Source organism: Terrapene carolina, unplaced genomic scaffold, assembly GCF_002925995.2.
Source record: "Terrapene carolina triunguis isolate 2854851 unplaced genomic scaffold, T_m_triunguis-2.0 Scaffold111, whole genome shotgun sequence".
Taxonomy (NCBI): Eukaryota; Metazoa; Chordata; order Testudines; family Emydidae; genus Terrapene; species Terrapene triunguis.
In genome coordinates this window covers 7,675,680-7,694,160 of record NW_020664462.1, presented here as the reverse complement: position 1 = coordinate 7,694,160, position 18,481 = coordinate 7,675,680, and the positions used below count along the sequence as shown (strand labels likewise).

Sequence of the window (18,481 nt, the reverse complement as noted above, 5' to 3'; positions counted from 1 at the left end):
ATGAATAGAAAAGGAGATTAATCATTTCAGGTGGTACAATGAATTATCATTAGAAAGAACAGGGTAAGATTAAGGAGGGGAGTGTTTAGGTTAAATAGTAAGCAACACTTTCAGAGAGTGAATGTCTGGAAACAGCCTCCTGAAAGAAGTGGGGAGAGCTGCATCACTTAGGAGACTTCAAACTGGGCTGGGGAAAGCAGCAGGAAATGTTCTTTAGGGAACAGACCTGCATTGGGAGGGAGATGGACTGGGTGAGCTAATGTCTATGGTGGGAAATATGGGGATGTCTAATGCTAGTTATTAGAAGCTTCTTGAACGTAACATGCTAAAGAATGAGTTCACTGTAGGGAAGAGATACTAATTATTTATTATTATTAATGATGATTATTATTAGTAGTAGTATTGATTATTATTATCTGTATTACAGTACTGCCCCACAGATGCTAGGTTCTGTGCACACTACATTTACACTCGAAATATATTAAAAGAAAGTTTGGGGGAATTAAGGATTTCAGTGAGCCCAGCACAATGGAAGAATCTTTTAACTCTCACAGTCCTATATAGTTATTTTGCAAGCTATGCCGTATGTGGGGTTCTTCAGGGTTAATGCATGAATATGCATTACCTGTTAGTGGAAGAAGGGAGAATAATTATTTAGGATGGTCTAGGGGGACTAACTAGCAATGGAGATGGGAGAACAGGAAAGTAAATTGCACAATACAGTTTAGTCTCCTAGGACTACAATGCTTTGGCCTAATTAAAATCGTTGGGCATAATATAGGGGTATACAGATAAAAATTAATTACCTGTTAAACACATGAGGTCAGACTGCATGATCTAATGGTGCTTTCGAGCCTTAAACTCTGTGAAACTATGCAATAGATTCCCAAGAGAGGTGATGAAAATCCCATTCCTTAAAACCAGACTAGATGAACCATACTATAGGGAACATTCCAGTACTGCTAAAGGGAAGACCTAACAGGTCTTTTCCACCTGTAACTTCTAGAATTGAATGGCACTAAAAGTAACTCTGGAGGTTATTGTCAATGAAATTCTACATTCCATACTGCTTAATTTTCACGCTAGGAGAAAACATATCAGTATGGCACACAGAGAAGTGTTTGGAAGATACAAAGATGAATATGTTCCCTATGCAAGGTTGATGTACTCATTTGCAAAAAGTTCCATGTTTTTAAGGAATGATGAGAAACTAACCAATTCCCTGATATATAAAAGTGAATTGAACCCTGGAAAATATGCTACATAGCTAGAAGGGTGCTGGATGGTATGGCACATAGTTCCACGTGATAAAACCACCTTGGGTAACAAATAATAATGTCCTTTCTATTGTCTTGTCCATGTAATTGGAACCATGTTTTGACTTGATGTACTTTTGTCCCTAATGCAAAAAATATGAAGCCCCCAGAAAAGTACATAGTCATGTTCACCTTGGGCCAGTTTAATTTCCTGTTCCCTGTTTCTGTTTTGAAGTCAGACTACTAAGAAACGTCCTGCTCTGATAAAACAAAAGGAAAGAAAACATGCCATTAATTGCCCACATTCCTGCTCAAAGTGGTGGAAATGGGTCAGCTAAATATGTCCATGAAGAGCAACAGCAAGAAGGCAGCTTGAATACCTCCACTCATGGACAAATCAGAGAGCGGAGCATTTTGTCACCTCTAAGAGCTATTTGCAATTTGGTTGCCATATGTTTCCCACAACTGCATAGAGAAGGAATTCTGCTCACTCCATGAGCAGCTCTAGTGATCATGGTTTGAACAATAAATGTACATTGAATCTTGCAGGCTGTTGAACCATCCCGTCGGATTACATCACCTGCTTGCCTTTACCAAGGCTTGAGATGGGTCTTGTGAACTGAACTGCGGGTGATGTAATCCCAAGTGTGCATTAAAATAGATCGGCAGAAATGAACAGCTTCTGCATGCAAACGCCAAGACGGATTTACTTATAGACCACACTCTTCTAAATGGCCATGGAGTCAATGAATGGTTGCCAGTGTTATATAGATAAAAATAATCCCAGAAAGGGAGTGGTGTGCTGTCCCTGAGCAACGCTTAATAATCAATGCTCAAGTAATGAAGCTCAGGGTTATTAACCATGCCATGGGTTAAATGGGCAATTGTGAAGCTTGTAGAGATGAAGATTATCTTTGGAAGAGGTAGATGTGCTGTGTCTGAGCGATACTGTCCTTTCTCCTGGATATCACTCCATAACAAAATCAAGAGGACCTTCCTGAATGTTTGCTGACCCTACTCAGTGTGTGGACAGAAGACAGGCTTGGGCTTAAACCGGAGTCAGAGCCCAGGCTTAGTGGGCAATGTAGACATACCCTAGGAGCCTGAGTCAAGGAGCAGAACCCTGTTGTGCTAGGTTCTCTACAAGCAATGACACTCTGTTTCCAACACGAAACATTTCCTCTCTCTTCTTAGAGTTGGTATTCTTCAAACTTGTATTTTGAGTGGTCGTTCTTTGTTCTTATACACCACCTGGTATAATACGGACAGTGATGTATGCTCTTTCCCATTTCCTATTACCTTTCTGCCATTCTTTGTTTATTTTTGTTCATTTAGGTAAGGCAATAATGAAGAGAACACGGAAATGCACCAGTATAACCCAAGCCACCGCTTTCATTGTGTGATGTCAAAAAGCTGCAATTATTAAAATCATACTGTACGTTTATTGGGAATGATCCTCGTCCCCAGAAAGGTCAATTCGTGCTGCCGGAATGGCACCAAGTGACCGTAAAGCTGCCCTAAAGAGGCAATGGAGGATTCCTTGATTGTGGGGGAATCCCATCTCCCCTCCCCGCGACATGGGGTGTGTTAGAGCCACCCTGGCATGTTCTAGTCACTGTAAATTAGAGCAGATCTGTGGCTGCTACAACTTGTGCCAGAGGCCAATTCAGGGCTCAGCGGCATGAGGTGTAAAGGGGGCTTATAGCAACCTTTGCCTCTCCCCACCCATTCAGCAGATTGAGTCCATTGTTTTAACAAGTATACACTAAAATGTAGCGCTCAGGATGGCTGTAGGCCTGGAATCCATGAGGGCCAAAGGCTTCCTGGCAGATACAGCATCTGCAATGGCACCACAAGCCCCCATATGACTTACCGCGACTTTGAGGAGCTACCTGTAAACATAAGGGGTTAGTTGCATTTCCATCCTCTCTCAGTCTCTGCTGAAACTGCCAAGCTAGAGGTGGGACTGGGCTGGTGGGTTTTGCGAGGTGGCCATTAGGAACTGGACAAGGACCATCTAATGCTTTCACATACACCACCGAACAGCTGGCAGGGGTGACTGACTTTTGCTGAATGCCAAACAGTTCTATGATTGAGCTTAAGATGTACAGGTGACAGGCCCTGCACTTTGTTACCACCTCCTCAGAACCATCTGGTCTCTTCCTAATTTTCTTTTTAGCATATTAGCTTAAAAAAAAAAAGACCAAAGGAAACTCACCTACCAAAAACTGTCAAGGGTTTGAATTGAAACCACAAAAAACATAGTTAAAGGGGACACATGAGCTGCTCCTCACCCCACTAGAGAGGTGATCAAATCTCAATTTTCAGAGCATTAGCTGACCACTGCAAAGGCCAGGGAGGAATACTTCCTAATAAAAACACTGCATACCTGGTCTCCAATCCTGTAGAAGTCCAATGCAGGTCCAATTGCAGGACAAGCACCTTGGTCAGGTGTGTGGTAGATGGTGCTAGATGTGGGATAGCAGACGTGTGGGACCAATGGAATAATTTACCATCAGAACCCCATGTTCCTATGAAAACAATGATGTTTCTCATTACATACATTCTGATGGTTAAAGCCAGTAGAGTGGTTGTCATCCTGTAATACTGTATGCTACTAGGTTCAGATTAAGGCATAGGCAACCTCCATTCATGCCTAGGCCCTCAGATCCTGGAGTTAGATGAGTAGATTAAAAAATAAGCTTTCATTTTAAAAAAGAAGTTTTTAGCCCTATGGTTGCGAAGAAAACCTTGCAAACATGACCCACATGTAACTAATATAGTTGTGTCTGCCTGAGTCTGTAGAGAGCCTGAAATGACAGCTCTGAGAGCTGTAAACTGCCTCATGCATCTCAAAGGGGCGTGAAAGGGATAGCTCCATCAGCACCACCCTGGCAAGGGGACTATGTATTTGGAAGGGATAAAGGATTTCAGCAGGCCTGGCCTACTCATCCCAGCAGATACACCCCAGCTGCTGAGGTAAGTACGGGGAGAAGTTATCCTGCTCCACTTTGCGGGGAAAAAGTGGGCTGCCTGCCATCTCCACTCCAAATGCACGGCATGGTTGTGGGGATGGAACCACCAAGTAACCCATGTTGTGGTGCACCCAGGGGCCCAGATTGCCTTAATACAGCTTTGTATATTACTATAGCGACCCTCTAGGACAAGGCAGACAGACCTCCATAGCGCCATGTTTACTGACATCTGACCAAAGGAATAGAGAAAAAAACAGGGCAGACCATCCAATGTTTAGTCCTGTTTTGTAGAGTTTTGGAACATAGCCCACACTCCTTCCTATTCCAGTGAAACTTGATGTGCCTCTCAGGCCAGATGTAATTACATCTGACAAGCCCTTGCAAAAGGAAAAGCTTTCCTATGACATTGGTAAAGGTTTCCTACGACCTTTCCAGGTTTTCTTTGATTCCACAGAGCCCATCAATAAGTGTTGATTAACACAGAGAATGACCTTTGAACATGGGCCTCTTTTGTGTGTGTGTGTGTGTGGGGGGGAGGAGAGGAAGAATATGATTTTCACCTCCCATAGATAAGGATTAAAGCTATTTTTCAAGGTGCAATTTATTTTAAAATAAATCTTTTGATGTGAAGGGCAAATCTAGTTGTCGCTCTGCTATTAAGAACTTCAGTGATACACCAGCAGAGAATTTGACTCCATAGCTGTATTGGGAAACCTATGTCTCATTGTCCTGATTTTCATAGTCTGCACCTGCACCTGCAATTGGCTTCTAAATTTCAACATTTGGCCTTCCAAATTCAATCTATAGGTGGGATATTCAAAAATACCTAAGGGTACGTCTCCACGGCCTGAGGGAGGGATGATTCCCAGCTTGGGTAGACGTGCACATGTTATCTCTGCTCAAGCTAGCACCTAATAATAGCAGTGTGGCCACAGTTGAGTATAACCCCGTAACAAGACCCTCGGTATGGACTCAGACAGTCTGAGCCGCTGGCTGCGGCACCATAGCCATTCTGCTGTTGTTAGTGCACTAGTTCAAGGAACGCTAGCACGCGCATGTCTACCCGAGCTGGGAATTACGCTGCAGCGTAGACTTACCCAGAGTGACTTAGGAGTACGAGCCCCATTGATTTGCAATAAATAAAGTGATTTCTCTTTTGACGGGAGGGCTGATGGGCCAGGTGGGATGGAATAAATAAACTGCCTTTTTGGAATTGCTGGGTGGGAAGCAGCAGATGCAATGGGTTGATAACCAATAGATGAGCGGGGTGGTGTGGCTCAAGGGTTTAGTATGGATGCTTGGGTGGTGGAGGTTTTCATCTCTGAGTCATCAATTCTTATTGAGTTAAGACTAGTAGCTCCCAACTGGTATTACTGTTCAGATGGATGTTTGGTTGTCTCAGTCCACGTCCTAGAGAATGGGTGTCCACATCGCACAATAACGTCATTGCAATGGACACTACTCGGCATCTGTGGAGAAACAGATGACTTCTAACTGCAGGGCTATCGATCCAGCTCTTTTCATGAGTAATATGTAAAAAAGTGTGTTATTCATAAACCAGATCCTCAACTAGTGCAAATAGAGGTAGCTCCATTGACTTTAATGGAGTTGTGCTGGTTTATGCCAGATGAGGCTCCAGCCCTGTCTCTGGAGAGACAGAGAAAGCCTTATAGCAAAGGCAAAAACAGGAACGTGACTAGTGAGGGGTGAAAGTCAAAGGATTTTGTTAAGCATCCAAAAGTTTGGGTACTTTTCTGAAGTTATCCAAATGTCTCTCCTAAGGAAATTAGGCTGGAAAACTCATGAGAACAGATTTTCAAACATGATTTCCTGTACTTTCTTTGTTCCAGATGGGTCACAATATCATTATAATATGTTATTGTCATGTAGGGCCTTGAACTTTTTAATGCAGATACTATGACAGATGGGATAACCTCCTGATAACAGTGACATTGGGTTTAAACTTGGCAGAGCAGGCTTGTTTCTCAGTTACACTGGCCTGATTCCAGTTTCACAGTGTCACTTAACATTGAGTTCAGTGGAGTTACTCCTCATTTAAACCGGTGTCGCTGAGATCAGAAACAGGCCCATGTTTAATGAGCAACGGACAGAACTAGTACAAACAGCATTCTGCGTGTACTCTGCGTGATCCATGCGTGTTTCCTGAGCACAAGTTTTCCATGGAACTTCCAGAAAATGAGCAAATTCCATTTTTTTCTAAGCACACCTACACATTTTGCTGCTCAATGATGTGCTAGATATTGGGGGCCTGATCTGATGCATGCCAACTTTGTGGGGATGTAACACTGTTGATGTCAATAGTTAGTTCTGATTTACGGGAGTGGAAGCAAGATTGCTGTGTCTATGCCTGCCATAGCTGGTTCATACCTCACAACTTGCTTTCCTTCAAAAGGGTTCAGCAGCAACTGTGTGGCATTTTTGTCTTGTGAGTGCTCTTTTTTTCAGGTAGCACTGAGAGGCCCCAACAGAGATCAGGGGCCTCCAGAAAGCCAGGCATTGTACAAACTGGTAGTAATAGATAGTCCTTTTCCTGAGGAAAATACAATTCAAGCAGATGAGAGATAAAGGGTGGGGAAAGTAAGGCACAGAGAAATGATGTGACTTGCCCAAGGACCCACAGTAAACCAGTGGCAGAGTAAAGAACAGAGTCAGGTCTCTTAGCCTCCAGACCAATGCTCTACCCAATGGACCACACCACCTCTCTTTCTCCTTGCCTTATTTCTTCCCCCTGCATTTATTTGGCATTTGCTGCGGTACGACAACAGAGCAATGTGCAATCTGTTTCTACAATGTCTAGGTTTTGGGAAGAAATTAATATGTACACTGAACACTTAATTCAATGGATAGGATGTGTGTAACCTTCTATTTATAGATGGCAGATTTTGGGTTCCCTCTGTCTCTCATATACATTATGTTCTTATTGCAGAAACTTGCCATTGGCTGTGTTACCAAAAGCCACTGTGTCTAGGAGCTCAGTTTTAACTTGTGGCTGGAAGAGTTTATAGTTTTACAGTATCATCTAATAACAGTTCCAGGCGCATTTGATGAGTACAGTGGCTGGTATTTCAACTCTAGATTTTCTCTTTTTGGTCAATTAAAAGCAACATGAGGGATGAAATTGCCTGACTGGCCTAGAATTTCTCACTGAAGAACTAATACGGTATGAGCATTCAACCTCAAGTCTCACCTGCATGTGGCTCAGAATGTCAGATGAAATTATTCTCCTTGTCTCCATACAGCTTGCAGATGGAATCAATTCAGGCCAAGGGCTGGGCATTGAAATAATTGCCACCTTCCAACTGGTGCTGTGTGTCCTTGCCACCACAGACAGGAGAAGAAATGATGTCTCAGGATCAGCACCTCTGGCCATTGGGCTCTCTGTTGCCTTAGGACATCTTCTTGCTGTAAGTTTTAACTCTCATTGTAGATACTCTGCAATTTCCCATGTAATGGTCCTTAGAAGGATTTTTCCAGGAGTGGCTAGATTATTCTGTTCATGGCCAGAAGGCCATAAATTCCAACCTGCCTGCCAAAATACCTTATACAGTCCCTATCTTCCCCTTAAATATCCGTTATCCTGCTGGCACATCACCCTGAAATGCTCACTAGCCCTGCCAGTTGAAGACTGAATATATCATCTTTGTGACCCACCCTTATAAAGATTCTACATTAATATAAAGTATGATCCTGAACTCTACAGCTTATATGGCATTACGCCTTAATACAGTACTTTGAGACATTGTTATACAATTATAAAGTCATAGGTCAAACAATACCTTCATTTCCAAATGCAACAGCCATCACTTAGGGTACGTCTATACTTACCTCCGGGCCCGGCGGTAAGCAATCGATCTTCTGGGATTGATTTATCGCGTCTTGTCTAGACACGATAAATTGATCCTGGAAGTGCTCGCCGTCGACACTCCTGCTCTGCGAGAGGAGTACGCGCAGTCGACGGGGGAGCCTGCCTGCCGCGTCTGGACCCACAGTAAGTTCGAACTAAGATACTTTGACTTCAGCTACGTTATTCACGTAGCTGAAGTTGCGTACCTTAGTTCGAAGTGGGGGGTTAGTGTGGACCAGCCCTTAGACTTCAGAAACCTCAGAGGTGAAAGACACAGTATGCCCACCAAGAACTGCACTAAACTAGTTCTGCTATTCACCAGACTCATTTCTCTCCTTTTTCCCTGACCACCTCTGCACTCCTCCCCTGCTGCTCCTGAAATATCTTCCCAGGTCCTTTACACCATGCAGCTCTTTTAATAGAATCATAGAATACCAGGGTTGGAAGGGACCTCAGGAGATCATCTAGTCCAACCCCCTGCTCAAAGCAGGACCAATCCCCAGACAGATTTTTGCCCCGATCCCTAAGTGGCCCCCTCAAGGATTGAACTCACAACCCTGAGTTTAACAGGCCAATGCTCAAACCACTGAGCTATCCCTCCCCCTTTTCTTCTTTAAGCCCTTCCTCCAAACCCCACTCCTTCCCCACAGTGACTTGCCTTGAGTCATCAACACTCAATATTCTACATTTTAAAATAAAATTATAACAAAATAATATAAAACGAGGAATTAGCTTTTTTGAAGACAAGTAACATCATAACCTTGTTTTGTGAATGTCTCCCATTCCCCAACCTGGCCTGATGCCATCTCTTGTGTTTCTCATATAACCTCAATGTTAAGCTCTTTGGGATATGAACCATGTCTTTGTGAGCTTTGTAAGGTGGCATGGACTCCTATGGCATATGCAAATATTCAATAATGACAGTAAGAGAGACTACCCAAACTAGACAACCTCAGGTTTTAAGAAATGATTCCGAAGAATACCCAGATGTACCCGGCAAGGTCCTCGCAGGATATATACAGGCATAATTCCATTAAAATAGAAGCTACATTGATTCACAGCTGCTCTGAACCTGAGGTGAGATCTTGGTCCCATTAAAGTCAATGGCAAAGCTCCCATTATCTTCAATGGGGCCTGGATTTCCACCCTTGGCCCCTTGAGAACAATTCTGCTCCACCTTCTATAGAAGTCTCCATTCTTATTCTTTTCCATTCCATTCCCTAGAAGACTCCATAGATGATTCCATTCAGAATCACATTTGGTCGGTCACAAACCTGCTAAATGATCACTAAGTATGGATTTTACTGTATATCAGACATATATATTTTGCTGTTGTGCAACATATTACATTCTGAATCACTTCCCTAACATTAGTTCTCTTTCTTTCACATAGATTGATTACACCGGTTGTGGAATTAACCCAGCCAGGTCTTTGGGTTCGGCTTTGGTTGGCAGAAACTTTACTAATCACTGGGTAAGTTCAAATCATTCATTCTACAGGAATTTATTTTTGTGACAAAAACCTAAGATGAAGTTCATGATAATTATTAAGCATTGCCATGTATACCTACTACTTTAAGATCCTTGGATAAGAAGCATTATCAAAGTATGATTGCAGTTCAAAAATACAAACATTAAAAGATATATTATCATCAGAGTTGAGCGAATAATTTAATATTTCATTCAATAAACACAGCATTTTTTCAGCCCGCAAAATAACTGCATGCAGATCACAAACTCCTCAACTTTATTTCTTATTCAGTATTATCCCATTTATCTTATTTTGCACATTCTTTTAACTGTAAACAGACTTATTGCAGAGTTCTAGCCAAGTACTCAATATTCAAGCTGTGTTTGTGAGCTGTGATTGGTCAATTACAGTGGGAGCACTTAGGCTTAGATGCTTCAAAGTATTTATGTGCCTAAGTCCCACTGAAATAAATGAGAATTAGTTGCCTAAATACCTTTGAATATATGGGGCCTTTGACCCCAATTCAGGAAAGCACTTTAGTTTATGAATAATTTTAAGCATGTGAGTAGTTGCTTTGAAGTCAATGGGACTGTTCCTGTGGTTAAAGCTAAGCATCTGCTTACATGCTGTCCTGGATCAGGGGAATGGAAATACTACAGATTTCAGAGCTGTTCCCCATGCTTAAAACGGGGAATGCCACTAGAACTGCTACTATGTCTAGAACTTGAATAAAGTCTTGAAGTGTGTCCATTTAAAATCACACGATAAAGTGCCTGTTTCCTGATTAGATAAATGTACACATATTATCAAATTGAATACTCATGCATGAGAATTTTAAATTTGGTTTCCACCAGTACAATTGCACATGCCTTTCAAAATCACTTTCAATGAATATTTATGCCTGTACAATTTGATTGCACAAATCCTCATGCAATGTGAATTTAAGAACATAAGAACATAAGAATGGCTGTACTGAGTCAGACCAAAGGTCCATCCAGCCCAGTATCTACCGACAGTGACCAATGCCAGGTGCCCCAGAGGGAGTGAAACTAACAAGTAATGATCAAATGATCACTCTCCTGCCATCCATCACCACCTTCTGACAAACAGAGACTCTTATTTATGCAGTATTTGCCCATCTCTTTACTGATCACTATGCCGCACATTAGCGAGTAGGGCTAATCTTAGCATTTGGGGCATGCAATAAATTCCAAACTGAAGGATAAAAGACAGAGTTGAGAAAACTTGTATAAATCTGCTTACCATGCCATCCATCTCCCACTTACAAAAATGTAACTTTGGTTATAAAGGAAAATTAGTTTAGCTTAACATTTTCAAACTTGTGTAGCTAAAAGTAGGCACCTAAATCCATAAGAGGCACTTAAGGTACAATTTTCAAAGTCACCTAAGCAATTTAAGAGCCTAAATCCCATTGAAAATCCAGGGGATTTGGGAGCTTAAGTCACTCAGGCACTTTTGAAAATTTTACCCCAAAATGAACGTGGCCTGATTTTCAGAGGCACAGAGCATATGCAGTTCCCATATTTTCAGTGAAAATCAGACCACATATACTTAGGAACATGCAAAATGTTTTCCCTGTAAATGCCTAACTTTAGACACCCAACAACTTTGGCAATATTGGCCTAAGTGATCTGCTCAAAGATGCATAGCAACTCAGCATCAGAACCAGGATTAGAACTCTGGAGTTCTTGGCTTCCACCCCAATGCATAATCCATTAGGTGACCACCTCTAGGTCTAAGCCAATGTGAAAGTGCATGACTAACATAGGGTGTTTCCAGGAATGGCTCTAAAGTGAATGAGTATTTTGGAAAGCACTGCAAGAAATACCTGAGTTTGATTTTGTATTTCAGATCTTCTGGGTGGGCCCAATGCTGGGAGGTGCAAGTGCCGCCCTAATCTACGACTTCATCCTGGCTCCCAGAAGCAGCGACCTGACTGACCGTATAAAGGTGTGGACCAGTGGCCAAGTGGAAGAATACGATCTGGATGGGGATGACATTAACACAAGGGTGGAGATGAAGCCAAAATAAAGAAGAATTCAGGGAAAGAAACACATCAATTTCTGAAGATGTTATCACTATTATAGACTCTTTGTAAACACACAAGCAGTATTTCCAGAAGGTTTTTAATTCAGGTTTTCCATTTCCTCGCCCCCTTTCACCCTAGCCTTTACTATCTGGCTCATAAGTGCAATGGGCTTGAGGCCAAAATCACTAGACACTTGCGTGTGAGCTAGCGAGTGAAGTTAAAATTCTGAAACCCCAGGTTTATGGCACTGTATGGGAAGGAATCGTTCCCCTGATGTCTCCATATATGATCATGACATTCAAATCACCAGTGTAAGTGCTGTGACAGTGGAATGCTAGGACACATGATCTGTCTGTACCCATAATGGAGATTTTACTAGACAGAAAGTTTTAACATAAAATATGAGGCATAATAAGCACATGAAAAAATTCTCTCCAGTTGTTGGCCCAAAAGAATCCTTTAGAAATAAATGCACCTAAATTGTGATATGGAACATGTCTGAGCTTGCTAGACTGCGTGCGAGCCCCAAAACACTGCACCACCAATGCTCTCAGCAAATATCAAATCTGCAAGCGCCAGAAACATTTGCATCTTCCAATCTTTGGTTCTCCCTGCACAACCTCGATGCAACCAGCAGGTATAAAACGAAATCTGAATTTTCGGACTCCAGGGAACTAATAACTAGAAGTCAAATGGAACGCAGCTATAACAATGGCAACGAGAACAACCCCTCGTTAGCGTGTAAACAGGATTTGCCTAGTCCTGTGACTCGTCTGCTTTTGTTAATCTTGCATATACAACTGTGCATCTTAAAACAAAATGGCAAAAAATAAAACCCACCCCACTTCATTTGAGTAGCTAATACTGGGAAATTCAGGGACAATGTAACACAGAATATATATATATATACTCAATATATGAGTATATTCTAAATAGGCACAAACAAATACATTTTTGAACCTAAACATATTTTTGGGGTCATTTCCTGGATTTATATATATATGTTTTATATTAAGAGACTAATAAACTGTTTTGTAAGAAAATAGGAGAAGAAAACTAAGGAAAAGGATTGCGGTAAATGTTAGGCAAAATAAATGGCACTGGAAATGGAGAGAAAACTAACACAAAAATATGTAAGACTATTTTCTGTTTTTATTTTTGTGCTACTTTGTATTGCCTAAGTAATACACAATTGTAGATGGTTGTGTATACTCACCGCAGAATATTTTGAAGCAGATACGTACTAATATACCTGTTCTATACTTAGACTATCACCTTTACATAAGAAATAAGGCCTGGGGTGTATCTATATGAAAAACTGCACACTTTCAATTCACCCAACCAATCAATTGATATCGCTATTGATCCGTTCTCATGTTAATGAAGCAGTATTGATCATAGAGCCAAAACAAGATTCCAATGGATATGAAAGTTGCAGGCAGCTCAGTACATGTACAGCACATAAAATTAAAAAAAAAAGCAAACGTGGAATACATTTTTCTTTCTTGCATTCACATTTGGTATATTATCCCATGTATTATCTATGTAAATATGGCATGGCTGATTTTGGATCAGTTTAGAAATAAACAAAAGCCATTGTACTAACACACTAACTGATCATGATTCTTGATTTTAACCTGCCATCCAATACAGTGCAATGTCATTTTGTATGGCATCATTCAGTTCTCCTCCCCCCAACCCCATAAAGTGAGGATGATAGTTCTGTTCTCCTACCCTTGGAGGCCCAATTTAAATTGTGAGCTTTTGGGGGAAGGGATTGTCTCTTATTCTGAATTTGTACTGCACCTAGGACAGGGCGGACCACAAGTTTGATTGGGGCCTTATGTGCTACTGAATAATAAATAATAGTAATATAATTAATAATAATAATTATTATAAGCATATATCCGAGTAAAATATTATAAAGTGGCACATGTAGTGTCAGAGGGAGAAAGGCATTAATTGCTAGAGGCGTCTGTCAGGAATGGGGTAGAGAGAAGCAGGAAGGAAGAGCAGTTTTGGCTTTATCCCCCAGGACACACTGGCCAGAGTAGTGGAGTAGGTACACAGAGGTGGGATAAGCTTCTCCAACAGGACTGATGTAACTTACTCATTACTCAAAGCAAGGGGTAGTAGAGAAGAATTCTGACTCCAGGAGTTACAATTTATTTTGTGGTTCGCCCCGGCCCAGCACAGAATGTAAAGCAGCGCCTGGGCCCTGAACATGTAAAACTAGGCTATGAAGCCCAGATCCTCACAGATATTTAGGTGCCTAAATCCCACTGGGCCTCTCCTCTTTGAGACAAGGACATTATCCTTCTATTTGTTGTGTAGTGAGCCTAGCACACGTCGGCCGCTGTACGTCGGTAATGATTCTAAATACAATCATATTAATAAAATATTTTTTTAGTAGTAAAAATATGAAAATAACTACTTCCCCAATGCAAATCTTGGCACATTACCATGATGGTTTTCCTTGCAAAGGGTTCATTGCTGGCACATCAACGTAAATGAATTACAGCGTGGTTTTTTTTATTATTACTATTGTTATGAATGTCTTTATTCGTTGCAAGAGAATTTGCACTTATTGCAAATCCCCAGCACAGCCCCTTGGGAATTGTGGGCTACATTCACTGAAGGACTTTGGTGATTAACTGCCACTTTAGGCACCTAAATCCCCTAATCAGGCCCCTCCGAGATTCACAAAACTGCTGCTTAGCTGCCCCTGAGTTCTGTAGGCACCTAAACTTTCTTGGTGCCTAAATTTCTGCAGTAAAAGTACCATAGGCACCTATGATTCTGGCTCTGCAGGACATGGGTTGTTAGGTGGCTGGTTTTTGTACTGCCTTGTTGGTTAAAGAGATTTTTTGCCCTCTGCCTCTCTGAGGGTGAAGTAGGGAGAGAAATACTCAAGACCCCGGCCTACTTTGGAGAACCTGTCTGCCTTCCCTTCCTTCCCGGCATGCTCTGGGGTCAGGCAGGCTCTCTAGTCATTGTGTTGGCAACAGGTGGGTGGGTTTGTTGTTATGGGGCCACCCACATTGCCATAGGCAAGCTGACACAAAAGGACAGCAGGAGGCGCCCTCCCTCACAACTTTAAACCCAGTGGTTAGGGTGCTCAGTTGGGATGTAGGACACCCCTGCTTCCTCCTCCATCTGGAGGGGAAAAGGGATTTGAGGTGAGATCTGCCACATCTCTGATGGGTGCCTTGCCACTGGGCTATGGGATATTCTGATGGAGGTAGGGAGGCTCCCTTCCCATTGAAGCTCTTCCTCTGTGGAGAAATAATTTTAAAAAAGTCATTGGAGCGGGGGGACCAGGTGAGTGCTCTAACCACCAGGCTACAAGGTCATTCTTTCTCTCGGGTCCAACGATTCACCCCCAGTGCAACAGCTTCAACGGGAGGGAATGTGAGAGCCTCCACAGCTGAGTCTGCCAAAGCCCAGTGGTGAGGCATGCACCTGCAAAGTGGAAGAGCCCTATTCGAATCCCTTCAAGTCCCTCCACCTGGGTGGGAGGCGGACTTGAACCAGGGGTCTCCCACATCTCAGCTGAGGATCCTAACCACTGGGCTAAAAGCTATGAGGCAGCTGCTCCGCCTCCTCCCACTTCCTGCAAAAAAATGGCACAGGCACCTAACAGGAGAGGGTTTGCAGCTGGGAGTGCCAAACAGAGGGAGGCGCTTTCCTGCAGCTGGGAACTTGGCACCTATCTCTGTGAGAAGGGAAGGGCTTAGGCCACACTCCTCTCCTTGGCATCTCCCATTGGCTAGCTTAGGCAAGGAGCTGCCTAATGTGCTGGCTTTTGTGAATCCCATTCTACGGCGCCCGTCTCTCCCCATTCATTGCATAGGAAGCATAGGTGCGGAACGCAGACTCGGGTGATTTTCTAGGCGCCTAAAAGTCAGGCGTCGTGATGCTGAGCCCTGCCATGTCTATATTTATTTGTGGATCTAAATAGCTAAATAAAGCCCCAGAGTTCCATGTGGTGGAAACGGAAAAGCTTAATGATGAATTCAAAATACTTGGATCCCGAACCGGGAACGGCAGTTTCTAAACAATGCAAGTCAAGGCTATAATTACTAATAATTTCCCGTGCTGTTCATAGTACAAGTAGTTGGGACTGTGCTGGCCAAGACCCTTATAGTACTCAATTTTAGTACTCAGTATTCCAATTAAAATAAAATATTAGGAGGCTGCACAGTAAACAGATTCAAATCTGACATGCAATAGTGGGTACACGGACAAATGTCAGGTACACAAACACACAGTCATGAGGGTACCAACGCCCATTGAAATCAATAGTCAGACTCCCATGGTTGGTGGTGGCTCAAGTCCTAAAAGAGAAGCTGTGGATAAACCATCTTTCTGCTCTGCCTCTCAAATGGAAATGAATTGGACAAGTTTAGAAACCTCCCGTAACGATTAGGACTGCAGCGGATACCTGACTCCAAAGCGTGTCTGCCAGTCCCCCCTCCCCCCCAACTGGGTAGTCAACTAAACCAGTGTTTCTCAACCTTTTCAGGTTGGTGACCCCTTATTCGAAGTCAAACATTTTTCAAACCCCCTTATGTTTATTCTAAAAGTGAGGGCTTGTCTACACCTCAAAAGCTACAGTGCTTGTGCTTCAGTGTAGACACTACCTAAACTGATGGGAGGGGTTCTCCCATCGTTATAGTTAATCCACCTCCCAGAGAATTGGTAGCTAGAATTCTTCCATCAACCTACTGCTGTCTACACCGGGGATTAGGTCAGTTTAACTACTCTGCACCGAGGGGGGGGGGGGATTTTTCTCAGCTCTGAGCAACATAGCTGTGACGATGTAAGTTCCTGGTATAGGCCAGCCCTAAGAGTTTAAAATGTCGATATAACTGATGTATGTGTCTGTGGATTTTGAAAGGTTGATAGAGAAAATTTGACCTGGAAGGTTACGGGTGTGTGGGGAGTAGGGGAGTGAGATTTTCTTTGCTTTACATTGTAATAACATTTTAACACCTCACAACCCTCCGATGGCCTTTCATGATCCCTGGAGGTTGTGACTCACTGATTAAGAAACACTGAACCAGACCATCAACATAGCCTCGGAGAATTCTCCTATACTCATTGTTATACTGTATCAGAATCAAGAACCTGTATGATATTTTTAGCGAGCTGTTCACTCTCTCCCAGAAAATAATGCCTTTCTATTACTCACCTTTCAGAGAAATACAGCTGCCATTCATTCTTCTCTGTACAGTCTAGGTACTCCTGTATTAGCCTCCTAATTTAGTGCTTTTATAGCTCTTTATCTTCAAAATGCTTTAGAAGCCTTAGCTAGTTAACCCACACCACACCCTTATCATGGAGGTAAACATTATTATCCACATTTTATAAAATGGTAACCCAGAGGCACGCTGCCATTAACTGTCTTGACTAAGGAGAGAGGGAAAATCAGTGGCAGAGCCAGCGTGAAATCCCCAGGTTGGTATTGCACACAGAGACAACTAATATGGGCCTTGTCTGCACGAGAAAGTTGCACTAGTTTGACCTAAGATGTGAATTTAAACCAATCGAGTTAAACCAGTGCAGTCCCCCGTGTGGGCGTTCCTATTTCTGTTTAAAAGTAACATTTTCAGGTTAGCTTAAGTCAATGGGGGAAAAAGGTTTAAACTAATTCAGAATAAACTTAAAATGGAGCATCCACACAAGGGATTTGCAACATTTAACTAAACCAGATTGAAAACTGACTTCAATTGAACTGTTGTAACTTTCCTGAGTAGGCATGGCCACCAACCCAGCTGGTTCTAATAAACAGATCTTCACTGTAGATTGCTCAGAGATCATTCTGAATGAACCATGCACAGACCCAACCTGGTGGGGTCTATTACTGGGTCTCTTAAAAAGCACGTTCTATTGCAGCTGGGATTAGAACTGAGGTTTACAGTTCTCTGCTCAGGCTATGAGACGGCACCTTACCATCGCCATATCTGCATCTCATTATTACATCCTGCGGCAAGTTAAATTTAGATTCTTATTCACTGGGGTTCACATATACTTAAAACATATACAAGAAGGAAAGAAAGGCGTTTGAAACACAATATGAAGAGAGCCAACAGGGCAGGAAGTTGCCATTGTGTTCCCATATACACAAGCTGCACCAGCTGTCCACCAACTACAATTCGTGGATTAAGTATTTTCTTAAAATAAAAAAAAAAAACACAACAAAGCTAGTAATCAGCTCCCAAAGTAGCTTGGCATTTTTACTTCCTGTCCCAGCTGAAACTGGGAAGTGCACAGAGACACAAGGGAAAATGACAATAAAAGCACAAACAAAGTTTGGGTTTGGTTCAAGTTTTTTTGTGAAGATTTGAGTTGGGTTTTGTTTCTTCTGACCTTGTTGGCCGGGCCCTATTTATTAATAAATTGATTCATGTTATGGAAAGAATTTACCCCAGATATGAATCCTCCCTGATAGGGATGAATGAGGTCTTTTACGCAATTTCTAATGGCAAATTGTAAAATGCAACCTATATATTAACAGATTGATTGATATGTGAAAATTAGCTCAATGTGGATTACACCAGTGATTCTCAAAGCCGGTCCGCCGCTTGTTCAGAGAAAGCCCCTGGCGGGCCAGGCCGCTTTGTTTACCTGCTGCACGTCCGCAGGTTCGGCCGATCACGGCACCCACTGGCCGCAGTTCGCCGCTCCAGGCCAATGGGGGTGGCGGGAAGCGGCGCGGGCCGAGGGATGTGCTGGCCACTGCTTCCCGCCACCCCCATTGGCCTGGAGGGAGCCGCGATCGGCCGAACCTGCGGACATGGCAGGTAAACAAACTGGTCCGGCCCACCAGGGGCTTTCCCTGAACAAGTGGCAGACAGCTTT

The 18,481-nt window shown here is 42.7% G+C and overlaps 1 protein-coding gene across 1 annotated transcript in view; it reads left to right on the top strand.

Annotated features, from left to right (window-relative positions):
- Window positions 1-13,224, top strand: part of AQP1 (aquaporin 1 (Colton blood group)) — a 26,992-nt gene extending 13,768 nt beyond the window's left edge. Inside the window, exons 2-4 of the mRNA XM_024196804.2 lie at window positions 7,492-7,656; window positions 9,490-9,570; window positions 11,440-13,224. Coding sequence (XP_024052572.2) covers window positions 7,492-7,656; window positions 9,490-9,570; window positions 11,440-11,619 — 426 coding nt within the window. The 3' untranslated portion in view covers window positions 11,620-13,224. The remainder of the gene's footprint in view (window positions 1-7,491; window positions 7,657-9,489; window positions 9,571-11,439) is intronic.
- The last annotated feature ends 5,257 nt before the right edge of the window (window positions 13,225-18,481 follow it).